General features: G+C 42.1%; 1 protein-coding gene across 19 annotated transcripts in view; it reads left to right on the plus strand.

The window, feature by feature from the left end:
* The window catches only part of Erc2 (ELKS/RAB6-interacting/CAST family member 2), an 865,869-nt gene that overhangs the window by 32,505 nt on the left and 819,723 nt on the right, over positions 1-13,641 (plus strand). For all 19 annotated transcript variants that reach the window (XR_004116280.1, XR_004116279.1, XR_004116282.1 and 16 more), the window contains one exon: positions 2,324-3,120. Coding sequence is in view for 13 of the 19 variants with exons in the window: in XM_031362063.1 (XP_031217923.1) it covers positions 2,464-3,120 (657 nt within the window). In the remaining 6 variants the exon portion in view is untranslated. The remainder of the gene's footprint in view (positions 1-2,323; positions 3,121-13,641) is intronic.

The following is a 13,641-nucleotide window of genomic DNA, read 5'->3' on the forward strand; positions in this document are numbered from 1 at the left end:
TTTTAGTAGAGATCTTTTTATTACATATCAATACCAGGAAAAAAATTATATTGCACTTTTCCATTTCAAGAAAACTATCATAATCTGGATGGGAGGCCTTGTTTATAAGAGTTAAAGCACAAAGACTCAACTTATATTGCATCTGTAAGTTTCAAAAAAATGAGATTTTGATTAGGAGTTGATTTTAGAAGATCTATTTTCTATCAAGATAAACTATTTTTTCTTTTTTATTAGATATTTTCTTTATTTACATGTCATATGTTATCTCCTTTCCCAGTTTCCCCTCCAGGAAAAAAAACCCTGTTCCCTGTTTCCCCCCAACCCCCACTCACTAACTTACCTTCTCCTACTTCCTGGCCCTGGCATTCCCCTACAGTGGGGCATAGAACCTTCACAGGGCCAAGGGCCTCTGGGATGGAGTCTTTTTGGACCAGTGAAAGTCATGTACCATTCCTTGAACTACTTATCATGCCTGGAATGGAGCAAAATGATTGGACAGACATGGGTTCTATTCTCACCTTGGTCCCATCCAGGATGGAGTAGTGGGAGCCAGCCTCATCTAGTCCTGTGAACTGCAAGCATGCATTCAGAAACAGCTCATTTAAGGAAAATAGAGACTGTATTTCTAGAAAGAGTGTGTAGAGATGGGAGGAGAGATATATGATAGGCAGATGAAAATAAAAGTTGCCTTTAGCATGTGTCAATGCTTTTAATGTTTCAGTCTCATTGAGACACTAAACAAAAGCAGTCTATCCATTTATTCTTACAAAAGCTCTTTACTGACTGTTCTATGTCAGGTAGCAGTAAGGTATTTTGTAGATAGCATCTTGTTTAGAGTGTAATTAGTTAGATGGTGTTTATTTTGTCTGTTGAAGAATAAAAGCTCATGGCAGTTTTTAATATTTGCCTAAGGCACTCTCTGTTCTGTGTTAGAGTGGAGATTCCAGCCTCAGTTTGCCACTCTCTAGACTCTGTCTTCCTATTGCCAAGCTGCAGGGAAGCAAAGCACACTGCAGCTCTCCTGAGAGCAGGAGGCCACGAGGCACCCATTAAGACCATTAGAGTTCCAGTCTTGAAGTAATAATTGCAACTCTATGACTCAAGCTGCACAGAAAATGTCCTGAGGTACTTGACTCACCATGATGGAGAGCCTCTCTTACTTGTCTTTAGGACTGTAGGGGACCAGAAGCCCTAATCTACTGTACTTTTCCCCTGTGCCATTTCTGTATGTGTGGGAAGAGGTTCATATGAAGATTAAGGTCAACTAATATGGAAAAGAATTCTCAAATGACTAGCCAGGAAGATGGATGGCATGGGAAGAGACAGGAAGGACTGGTGTTTTTCCTGGTAATAGCTTTGCGAGTCTGGCCATATCTACAGTTGCTGTGCTGGTTGAAACGCCTCTTGTTTCAAGCTCTGAGATGGCCAATGGGCTCCAAAGGTTGTGTTAATGCCAGCTGAACGGTGGGAAACTATCTAGAGGGTTGTGCTGGGTGCAGTGGAAAGGAGGTCTGTGGTAGACACTGATTTCTAAAGGGCACAGAAGGAGAAAGAACAGCGCACACAGCAGCTATTAGACAGAAGCCGTTTCTCAGAGTCCTTGTTAAGCATTTGGATTTGAGGGCCATGTCCCTAAAGATGGGTTATTTTATTTTACTTTATTTTTATTGTCTAGATGGTGAAATTTTGAATTTCCTAGCCATACTTAGTACATGACAAGAGGGAGAATTTCATTTTCCTGAGGAAAAAGAATTTCATTTTTGCCTTTGATAACTTTTGACTTTGGGGGCAGGGTAGGAAGATTTATTTTAAATGTTTACTTGTAGTAATAAATGTTTAATATTATTACAAATATATGGATACCACTTCATCTATCTATCTATCTATCTATCTATCTATCTATCTATCTATCTATCTATCTTCTATCATCTGTCTGTCTGCTTGCCTATCATCTATCATCTGTCTGTCTGTCTGTCTCATCTATCATCCATTTATCATTTTGTTCCTCACTTACCATTATTCATTTCTATTTACCTTTCATTCATTCATTCTATCTATCTATCTATTTATCTATCTATCTATCTACCTCTATCTCTCTATCTCTCTATCTCTCTATCTCTCTATCTATCTATCTATCTATCTATCTATCTATCTATCTATCTATCTGGGCTTTTTTTCAATGCTGGCAATTGAACCCAGGACCTTGTGTTTTCTAGGAGGGCATGTTACTACTTCTACTAATACATATATTTAAGATGCAGTGCAATGGTAGTTAGAATTCTAAAGAAGTTTGTTTTTAATTATCCATTTTATCATTTTGCAGATCTCTGAGTGGAGTCATTTCCTGGTACAGGCTATACAAAGAATGTGGTGAAAATTCTAGTCAGTGAAGAAAACATTGGCGTAAGCCCTCACGTTGCCTAGCCTTTCTTCTCTTCAGTAGCACCACATCACAGAAGAAAAATGTACGGGAGTGCAAGAACAATCAGCAATCTGGAAGGCAGCCCTTCCAGATCACCTCGCTTGCCAAGGTCTCCTCGTCTGGGCCACCGAAGAACAAGCAGTGGGGGCGGGGGAGGGACAGGCAAGACTCTGTCTATGGAGAATATCCAGTCCCTTAATGCAGCCTATGCTACATCTGGTCCCATGTACTTGAGTGACCATGAAGGGGTGGCATCAACAACTTACCCAAAGGGAACCATGACTCTGGGCAGGGCCACAAATCGAGCTGTGTATGGAGGCCGGGTCACAGCCATGGGGAGTAGTCCCAATATTGCTTCTGCTGGACTTTCCCACACAGATGTCCTTTCATATACAGATCAACATGGAGGGCTGAGCGGCTCATCCCACCACCACCACCACCAGGTACCCTCCATGTTGAGGCAGGTAAGAGACAGCACGATGTTGGATCTTCAAGCCCAGCTCAAAGAACTGCAGAGAGAGAATGACCTCCTACGCAAGGAGCTTGACATTAAGGACAGCAAACTGGGGTCTTCCATGAATAGCATCAAGACTTTCTGGAGTCCCGAGCTTAAGAAGGAGAGAGTCTTGAGGAAAGAGGAGGCAGCCCGCATGTCTGTCCTCAAGGAACAGATGAGGGTTTCTCACGAAGAAAACCAGGTAGGTTCTGAGCTGTTCCAGTGTTCTCAGGCTTTGCAGATGGCTCCAGATTTACTGTATGTACTAAGGAGGTTGGGTACCACACAGAAGGTTAAAGTGTAATGTTTTGCTTGGTGCCACAGCAGAACACAGAAGTACTGTGCCATATTGATTGGTTTCCTTGTTCTGGTAGCTTTTCCACCTAGTTGCAGACTTGGGGAGGAGAGCCATCCTCATGGCCAACTTTTGTATGTGGTTAATTTTGTTCTCTTTTTCAGCATTTGCAACAGCAGTTCAGATGTTCCTCCCTCAGCATAGAAGATGAAAATGCTAATCTCTGCGAGAGTAAACACTTCACATTAAAACTTGAGTGGTGAATTTTTATTGTCTGTTTATTTTTCCTGCTGTTGAACCAGCATTGTTGGTTAGAGCAAGTAGTTCTCTAAAGTAGCAAACTCAACAGTAAGGACCAGGACTGGGATGAATGGGTTTCAGACCATGCAAGGGAAACCCAGCTCATCTTAACTTGGTCTTTAGCCTTTATCCATTCAGTATTAATCTACTGTGTGCAAAGTAGATTCATCTTTGACCCATCTTCTATATTATAGAAAAATTAGTGAGATTAGCTTCTCAGAGTCTTCCTGAATATGGCTGCTCCTCTTCTTACAGGCCCCCCCATTAGCTCATTGTCTCCAGAAGGCAGCACACATACATCCTTAACTGAGCCTACAGCACCTTCTACTGGAAGACCTGGGCCAGTCTTGTCTTGTACCACCTCCTTCCACATCTGAGCTACCTGCTCCATCCTTGGTCTCCGTGCACATAGCAGAGGTTTCCCTTGCCACATTCATTCCTCATCCTCCCCACTGCTAGCTTGCCCTCTCAGCCCAGCCCGTCCACTGTCTGTCTTCAGTGATCTGAGGCCCATCTTACACACTTCACAAGTGCTCTTGAATCAGATGTACCCATGCTTAAATCGCAGTCTCTTCCTGGAGGTGAGGGAGAGCTAAGGGGGTGCAGAGGGAGAGCTAAGGGTGTGCAGAGGTGCTGGGCCATTTGGCTCATGAACTTCCAGGAAGCGTTTCAGTCTCTGCTAGAAATATGGGCTAATCCCAGCCTGGCTGAATTTGACAGGTCTTGCTGTTAGCCTCTGTTACACTCTACCTTTTGGTGGGGGTCAGCTGCTGACCCTCCCATCGGATTCTCTGACTACAAGTGCTTTGGAGCTAAGCACCTGTGATTGCATTCACGACAAAGATCTAATTCTCATTGGCTTTGCTTGAGTTACCAGCCATCACCTTATCTCTGTCTGGCAGAGCCTGTGCTGGTTCTTAGATGTGGAAAATGGGATTGTTTTCATTTGGAACAGAAAACTCTTTTCCCTTGAATCAAATTAATGTTCTCCACACAGTTTCTGCTGTGTTCTGATTTGCCTGCTTGTGAACTCCTCATGAACTTGTTACTCTAACGTTCCGCCTGCTCTATCTTGTTTATCTCCTCTCTGTAGCTTTCCTTTTAAGTAGTTAGAGCGGTTCAGCAGTGATGAAAGCAGTGCTAGGAAGCTTGAGGGGTGGCCTCTGCTCTGTCAGCTCTCAGATGACTTTCATCCTCCGCTTGTGTCACTGAATTTATGTTTGAGCACCAATCCTCATTTACTCATGTAAATTTATTTATTTGTAAATTGCAGTATGCTACCGTGTCACTGGGTTACGTGTCTTCTTTGATAGTCACAAAAATATATGGAGGAGACAAAGTAAAAGAAATACAACAAGGTTAATTTTAATGACATTCTTTTTTGTTTGTTTGTTTTTAGTAAAAAAACATTTTAAAACTCCTGATCTGTGCTATTCCAAGGTAAAGAATAAAACATTAACTTTTTGTGTGTGTGGAAACCCTTTTATTCCAGATACATGTATCCCTCTTGCTCAGGATAAGGTAGGCTCCTCTGGATTGTCAGTAGATTTCAAATCTCAGTGACTTAACACCTAGATCCTCCCGTCCCCTGCCTCCTTTTCTTCCTTTCTTTCCAGCATCTCACTTTGTAACTTTTAGCTGGCCTAGAATTCACCATGTTGACCAGACCGATCAGACTGGCTTTGAACTCAGAGAACCACCTGCCTGATTCCTGAGTTCTGGGATTAAAGGTGTGTGCTACCACAACTGGCCCCTGCTTTTTATTTCTTATTCTATAAAGTATGAAGCAAGTCAAGTGATAATTCTATGTAGTGACCCTGGACCCGGGCTTTCTGCATCTGGGTGCCTGGCTTTGAGAATTGCTATTCCAAGGCAAGAGATTCCCGAAGATGACACATTGACTCCTTAATTCTCTGGACGAGGGTTGATACAGCTGAAGGAAGTATGTGTGTGAGGGTGTGTGTCATCTTTTCCCTGGAGAGACAGAAGACATAGGCATGGGTTAGTAACTGTGTCTGTAGGTTTTCAGGTTTGTCATAAAAGTGAGGCTGGTCAGACAAGGTGGCAAATACCTCAATTCCTAGCACTTGGGAGGGGGAGGCAGGAAGCTCAAGAGTTACAAGTTGCTCTGGGCCAAGGAGTAAGTTCAACGCCAGCCTCAGTTACAGGTGTCAAAGAAACCAAAAGGGACAAACAAACAAACAATTGAGAAATATGAACGTAGAGGAAGTACAGTTTGGGGAACAATCTATTGCCGTTCCCACCTTACTGCTGCCATAGCCAGTAGCCATCTCTTGGGGGCGTATAATGAGCCATGCGTTATGAGTAGAACATCGTTCTGGCTTTTAACTTTGTTGTGCTCCTGCAATGAAAGCACTGAGCTGAGAGAATGTTAGTATAATACAGTGTTTCCCAACCTTCCTAATGCTCCGACCCTTTATTACAGCTCCTCATGGTATGATGACTCCCAACCCTAAAATTTCCTACTTCATCACTGTGATTTTGCTTGTTATGAGTTGTCATGTCAGTAGTTTTGAAGATAGAGGTTTGCCAAAGGGGTCACAACCCACAGATTGAGAACTGCTGGTCATGTTTGACAAGTTCCAATTGAATGGTAAAGAATTTGGTTTCGCTTCCTTAATTAGGAATTTATTTTCCCCAGAAGTAGTTTTGATGCAGTTTCTAATCTCTCCTTGACTTGGGAGGAGAAAAGGTTTATTTTGCCTCATGTTTTGAGGAGTTCCAGTGATTGAGTGGAGCTGTTGATCTGGGCCTCTGATGGACACGGTGGATGACACTAGTGTAGCCTGTGGGTGGGCAAACTGCTCACCTGGGGTTTTGCAATCCCCTTTAAGGACCTGGCTTCAATGACCTGAGGACCTCTTAGAGGGCCCTATCATCTCTCAGCAGCATCACCTTTGGGACAAAGCCTTTAACATTTGGGGGAGTGCTATCAAGATCAACACAACTTATTCTAACTTAACTCCACCTTCCTTTTGTAGGGGAAGGAAAAGGATAGCACCTTTTTCTCTATGGAAGAAAGGGACAGAAATTCCTAAGAGTTTTTTTTTTTTTTTTTTTTTTTTAAACCACTTAACTGTCATTCTTGCAGGGATGGTAGAATCTAAAACAATTTGAACTGTAGAGAAATGGGAGGCAGACCCATTACGGAAGAGAGGTAAAGAAACTCGTGCGCTTCTCCATGACATCCCGTTTTATAACATTGCCCCTCAATCAGCACAGACATGTGCCCTCGGGTGCATTTTTATAGAGGAGATTGATTTTGATTTGATGTCTTCTTGGTTCTGTCCATGGAAGCTGACTTCATCTCTGGATGTAAAGAGATCCAGACTCCCTTTGCACATTAGAGAAAGTTCAGGGGCCAGTGGGTAGATGGCCATAGACTTCTTAAGTGCAAAGTATTGCTGATCAGGCTCCTGGATACATGGGTGTAAATACATTTGCTGCTGCTGAGAGATGCAGTCTTGAAGTTTGGGGTCATGTGTGTAACCTGGAGTGCATGTGTGCAGGGCTAGCTTAATGGGTGTAATCCAGAGTGCATGTGGGCAAGGTTAGCTTAATAGGTATAAGCTAAAATCAAGAATGCATAGGTACAGGGCTAGCTTTATGTATAAAAGCCAGAGTACCTGTATTTTGGGAAATCCATTCTTTGGGGTGGCTGAGTCCACAGCTCATGTGGCTCAGTGGTTAAGAATACTGGCTGCTCTTACAGAGGATCTGTGTTTGATGTCCAAGTAACCACATGATTCACACTGTCTTTAGCTCCAGTTCCAATTCCTAACACCCTTTTTTGGCCTCCATGAGCACCAGGCATTCACATGATGCACATATATACATTCAGGCAAACCATTTGTAAATATGAAAATAAAATCTTTAAAAATATTGCAAATGAATGTTCAGTTGTTGAGACAACTCCTTTGTCTTTTATGGCCTGTCTTTTGTGCTAGATGTTGACAGGGGTGGGGTAGAGGGTTTTGTGGGGGTTGGTGGGGTGTATGGATTGGATGCTATTGTAAGAAAACCAGGTGTCTCAGTTTCTCAAAAAAATTAGTAGGTTTTTCTATTCTCTTCCCCCCTCTCTCTTTCTCTCTCTTCCTTCCTTCCCTCCCCCCTTCCTCCTTTCTTCCCTTCCTTCCTCCTTCCCTCCTTCCCTTCCTTCTTTCCTTCCTTCCTTTGAGACAAAGTATTGCTATGTAGCCCTAACTGACCTGAGACATTTAGACCAGATTGGCTTTAAACTTGCAATGATCCTCCTGCCTCTGCCTTCTGAGTGCTTGAATTATAGGTGTGTACTCCAACACCTAGCTAGTTTTTCCAGTCTTAGTATCTTCATTATAGTGATGATCAAAGGGAGAATATATTGTAGAGAAAGTGTTTTCAAAAATTTTGTAAGAAGCTAGGTGGAGTAACACACACTTCTTGTCCCAGTGAGAGATGGATAGATTGAAGCACTTAGAAGTGGAAATGTTGTAAGATCTTGCAATTTTGTGCACAGATGTTACTAGCTTTTCATATTCCTGAAAATTTTGTACAACTATTAACTTTGTACTTTTAATGACCTCTTTTCCAAATTAGATATATGAAAAGCAATTTTTAGATATTCCCTAGGTTGTGTGTAGCTAGCCAAGGCTCTGCATGAGTATAAATAGCATCACACACTAGGAGACTGTACTAGATTTAATATTTACTCATCTTGAGAAGAAGTGGGACAAGGTCATTGGGAACTGTAACCCAAGAAGTGTAAGTAAACCTGTCTGGGGAATGGTACAGCTTTTAAGCAATGGTTATGTGATCATTTCTATTTCTGACTTAACACTACAGAAAGGTTAAGACTCTAAATCAATATTAATAAGTACTTTTGATCCAAATTCAACATATCATTTATTAATTCTTATTTAGAGCCCAGAACTGGAAAAGCTGAGCGAAAGTAACATTTCTGTTAGCTTTCTTTTCTATTTTTCTTTCTTTCTTTTTTGAGGTAGGGTCTCATATATCCCAGGCTAGCCCAGCAATCACCATATAAGTAAGGATGGCCATTCTGAGTGCTTGGGTTACAAGGATGCACTATCTCAGACAGTTTTATGGAGTGCTGGGGAATAAATCCATGACTCTGTATATGCTAACCAAGCATTCTATAAGCTAGCCCTCCTCCTCATTATTATTGATGTTGTTTATTTTACTTGTGTAACTACAGGTCCCTTTTAACATGAGTCATTTGACCCTGTTCTGAAATTCTCATTTGATTGTGAGTATCCAGATTTGATGAGCTGTACCAGCTGGGAGTGAGTGATAGAGATATAATTTATTCTAATGAGAAGGCAGCAAGGCAGCTGCATCAGGACAGTCTGATAACACTGAAACTCAACTGTCATTACTTTGTACAGTGAAGGCTTGGCTCTAGATTGCTGGGTCTCTTCAGATGGGATGTGATGGTGTTATGGTTTAGATACAGGTAGACTCCTAAACGTTAATGTGCCATGTGCTAGAAGCTTGTTTCATAATGTAACTGGGCTGGTTGGAAGGTGCGGGGACCTCTAACAGGTAAGTGGGTCATGGGGGTTTCAGCCTCATGCATGGATTAAAGGCTTTCTCAAGGACTGGGTTGGGCTTCTAGAGACTGGATTTGGACTCATGGGAGTGACTGGCTCTGCAGTGATCGGACTCCAGTAGTTACTGTGAGAGCAGACGGGTTACAACAGAATGACCCAGTCTTTTGATCTTTTCTGCATGTGCTCCTTCATGGCTCTGGCAAATACTCTTGCCCTGTCATGCCAGCTGCAATGGAGCACTGCTAGGAGCCAAGAAGTTGCCATCACCATCCTTTTTGATCTTGAGAACTATGGACTAAATAAACCTAGTTTTCTTTATATTATACTCAGTCTCTGGTGTTTTGTTATAGAAACAGAAAATATGCTAAGTCAGATACATTCACTACTCCAATAGATGTGTCTTACCCCTGTACCTTCTTCAGGGTTCCCTTTTTTCTACTGGTAGAAACCTGAGTATGGCCATCAAAGTATGGCCAGGAGAATGTTATTTTCCAAAGAGGATTTTCTGGTCAAATAAAATTTTAGATACCCATACTAGAAACATTGTCATAGAAATTCATGATATATATGTTCTAGGTTGAATTCCTAACTACTCTGTGACCTCATTTGGAGAAAAGACCTTAGTAGAGGTAATCAACTTAAAATGAAGTCTTTAGAATGGACCCTAGCCCAGCTTGACTGTTCTTTATCAGGAGGTACATTTGTATACAGATCCAGACATGCACAGAGAGAAGATGTAGACAAACACAGTGAGAGGGTGGCCTTGTAGCCAGGCAAAGGAAAGAGGCTTGGATCTTGTCTTTCCTGGAGGCCCTTGGAAGGAAGGAAGTAGCTGGACTGACACCTCTGTCTCAGCCTCCAGACTTGAGAGAGAATGAAAGTGTGTGTTGGGTTTGGGGTACTTTCTTAGGATGGTCCCAACCAAGGAATACCATATGTCATGATATATATTGCTCCGGCTCTTGAAATTAAATAGCACTTTAAAAAATTTTAACCTAGCAAGTTCTCAATCTTCCTTGACTGGAAACTTTATATCTTAAAACTAATTGCCTTAGGAAGCTGCTGTTGCTGCAATATCCCCAAATGGCCTCCATCATTACAGCTGTCACCAACAATGCAATTCTTCATTTCTTGAGTACTGATGTGATTCCTGGGACTGGGTTTGCCATCTTCCAGTCATGGAATACAGACCAAGGAAAGTGCTGAGAAGTAGGCCCACCCTATGGCCTGCCTCCAGATTTCTTGTGACTCAAGAAAAGTAAAGCCCTGACTGTGTAAGTCACTGCTGACTGGACATTCTATTCAATAACATGCTGCCTCTCTGTGTAAGGCTTTTTCCTTTGTTTCCACTTGAGGCATATATGTTTGCATGTGTTTTTCCCAAAGTTACGCAGGCACATGGGTTTAGCACTGGATAATATAGTTTAACATCCCATACAGCACAAAATGCCAGAACTTACAAAGGCAACATTTTTTATTTCTCCTCTATCTTGAAGCTACTTAGTGTCTTTCATCCCCCTCTCCCCCTGTTTTCTGGAAAGCTAGATGGTCTTTTATCCAATCTTAGGCGATGATCTGTTTAGACAGAAATGCAGTTTTAATGTCTTCTATAGATAGGTGAGAGTTTCTTTGGCTCACAAGATCGATGAGATGGCACAGTGCCAAAGCGAGCCTTTTTGTTAGAATGTAAGAGAATGATTTGAAGTGAGCTATACATCTTCGTCACAGATGTCAGCTGTTTTCTGCCTCAGTAATCTCTAGCTGTCAGCCCTAGAGTCAGGCATGTGTACCACATGAGTAGACTCACTGACTTTTATTCTCAGGTTTTCTTTGGAAAGATTTGGTTCATATAAGGGCAAGAAAATTTGTATGGTGGACCTTGGCAGGAATTTAAGTGATTCCTGACTCTCTTTTTCTCGCTGGATCATGTTAGTTGGGCAGTGGGATTTCCATAGTGCAAGTGCAAACAAAGAAAATGTACTGGACTGCTTCAATGTGTAGATTCTTTCAGTCCCTCAATGCCAAAGGTCCTTATTGAAACCACACATAGAGAGGGGAAGGTAGGATAGATGATGGTGATCATCCTCAAAGCATTCATTGTCTAATAACACTTGTGGACAACATGTCTTCCCTGACAGGGGAAAAGCAACAGGGTGATTTTATTGGCCAACACAGATGGGGTGGGTTCTCTTCTGGCCAGAGTTCAATTTCTATAATTAGTTGCAGGTGGAGCTCTTGTGATTTTTTGGGGGGGGGGTGTGCTCCATTGGCATCTGTGTGCAAATTCCCACCACTACCAGGTGGACTCAATAAATAGTTTGGCTTTGCAGGAATATAGAAAATTATAAATTTCTCTCTCACACACATACACACCCCCAGATAAATCTGCTTTAAAGGTCAGGCTTTGAAAGCTGTGGAGAACATTTTCCAAAGTTTGGGAAGTGGGGTTTTTGGCAGAGTGTAGGCTTGTAGCCAAAAGCTGGGGCAGCCTGACAAACAGAATTCTGGCATGGGCCATTTCTTCTCTTTGTCTCTGTGAAGCTAGCGTTTGGCTGCATCTTGAAAGAGACCTGCGGCCATTTTGTCTTTTACAAGGATAGGAAGAAGTAAAGACCACAGCAGCAACTGACTTCTCATTTCATCTCCTTGGCTGGCTGGGAACTACCTACTGGTTTGGCAACATTCATTGATCAAGTTATCTTGGTGTAACTGGGGGTAAGTTTTGTCCCCCAGAAGGCATTTGGAAATGTCTGAAAACACTGGTGACTGGTACAAATTGGAGGAGGGGATATTATCCATGAAGGACAAAGAGACATTATTGAGGAAGGGACATTGGTGGGGTATGTGGCAGAGAAGGCAGCGCAAGCAAGAGACACTACATGCATTCTTGTCAAGTAAAAGATCAGAAAATGTCTGAGAAGCATGTTTGCTTTGGAAACCTATTACAAAGTATTGGAGAAGCAACTCCAGGACTGTTAATCTATAGGCAGCAAGGGATGAGAGAGACCATCTCTCAGGACACTCAATCAGGACCTCTGAGAGCCCTTCCCTTGAATGAACAAGAGTGGCTCTTCAGAGACAGGACCCTTTTACTCTGTGTAGCTGGGTTCTAAGGTCTCATTGATTCAGCTAGAGCTTGTCTTCCTTCTCACGACTTGAATGGAGTTTGCAAGCTCCCTGGCCCAGAACTTCCTCTGCTGCCATCCCTCAGCTTCCTCCTGAGTAAATTTCTGTCTGACCTTATTTAGGCTTTTTCTTTTGGGAGGTTTCACATCCAGTGTGCCATATTTTCCTCTTGGGTCTCAGTCTTTCTGATTTCTTCTTTAAGTACTTTTTTTTTTTTCTCTTACAAAAACCTCTGTTCTTATTGAGAATTCAGACCGGTTGCTCAGTTTATTGTTCTCTCATGTTTAGGGAAGAATGTGACTGAAATGAGCAGAAATCCATTCAAATGGGAGGGAGTGCTCCCTGGGAAGGAAGGATGAACAAGGCAGCCAGGTGACCCAAGGGTGGCATCAGGGTTATTTTGAAGGTGATCAGCAATACAAAGTCTTCCTTTTCCTCCACCCTTTCTGGATATTGCTTTCTGTTTCCCCTTGTGAGAAAGTGTCAGCTTGAATGAAGTCTGTGCTTATTGTCTACACAGGTGCTCAACAAGGACTGCTCTGTTGCAATTTCAAGCTCAGAGCTTGAATCTAAAGTCTATTCTGTATGTGTTCAGAGCCACAGAGCCCAACAGATCTGTGCAACGATCTCTGGGAAATGGACAGAATGGGTAGATTTTCTAAGAGTGCATATATAGGTAAGGTATTGGGGGCATGATGACCATTGCTGAGAAACATGATTGTATCTCATGTAATTGGAAGCTTGTTTATTTCAGTTATTAGAAAGACTCAGATCAAGTAAGGCTTTGGTGGTTTGGGAATTTAATAACTATTTCCTATGCCTTCTTGGGCATCAATTTCAACAGCAAACTTAGCCTCCTGGTCTCTCTTGACCTTCACACACAGCTTACCAATCTCTTTCTGTATGCCCACTGGAGAAATTGCGGAAGTTTCTTTTGAGTGACATTAGAATCAATTCCTGCCATCATGGTTCAGCAGGATGTTTCCTTTACCTAATATCATAAATATTCAATCTTTGTGGGAAATTTAAAAATACTGTCTACTTTTTGTGTACTATCTTAGTTCCCATAGAAAACTGAATCTCGTTCATGGATGGGATTTTGGTGCTAGATAGAATCTAGAAACTTTTAGAAGTAGGCATGTTGAAATTTACTCTTTTCTATTTTAAGGTCGTAACAGCTTGAGTTCTAAAAACTATCTCAAGATAATGTTCCTGAGTGCATATTATCTGAATAAGAATGTTAAAATTCACTGATGTGTTCTTCAGAAGAACTTTGAGAAAGAGCCACATGGGACTGGCTAGTGTTCCCTCCAAGAACCCTGACACCAGTTGCAGCGAGAATGTGTCTGTGCTAGAGAGCTAGACATGAGAGCCAGATGCAGAAACCTCCCACATTTAGAAATCCAGAAAATACCAAATAAAAATTGCCTTC

Source organism: Mastomys coucha, unplaced genomic scaffold, assembly GCF_008632895.1.
Source record: "Mastomys coucha isolate ucsf_1 unplaced genomic scaffold, UCSF_Mcou_1 pScaffold9, whole genome shotgun sequence".
In the NCBI taxonomy this organism is placed as follows: Eukaryota; Metazoa; Chordata; class Mammalia; order Rodentia; family Muridae; genus Mastomys; species Mastomys coucha.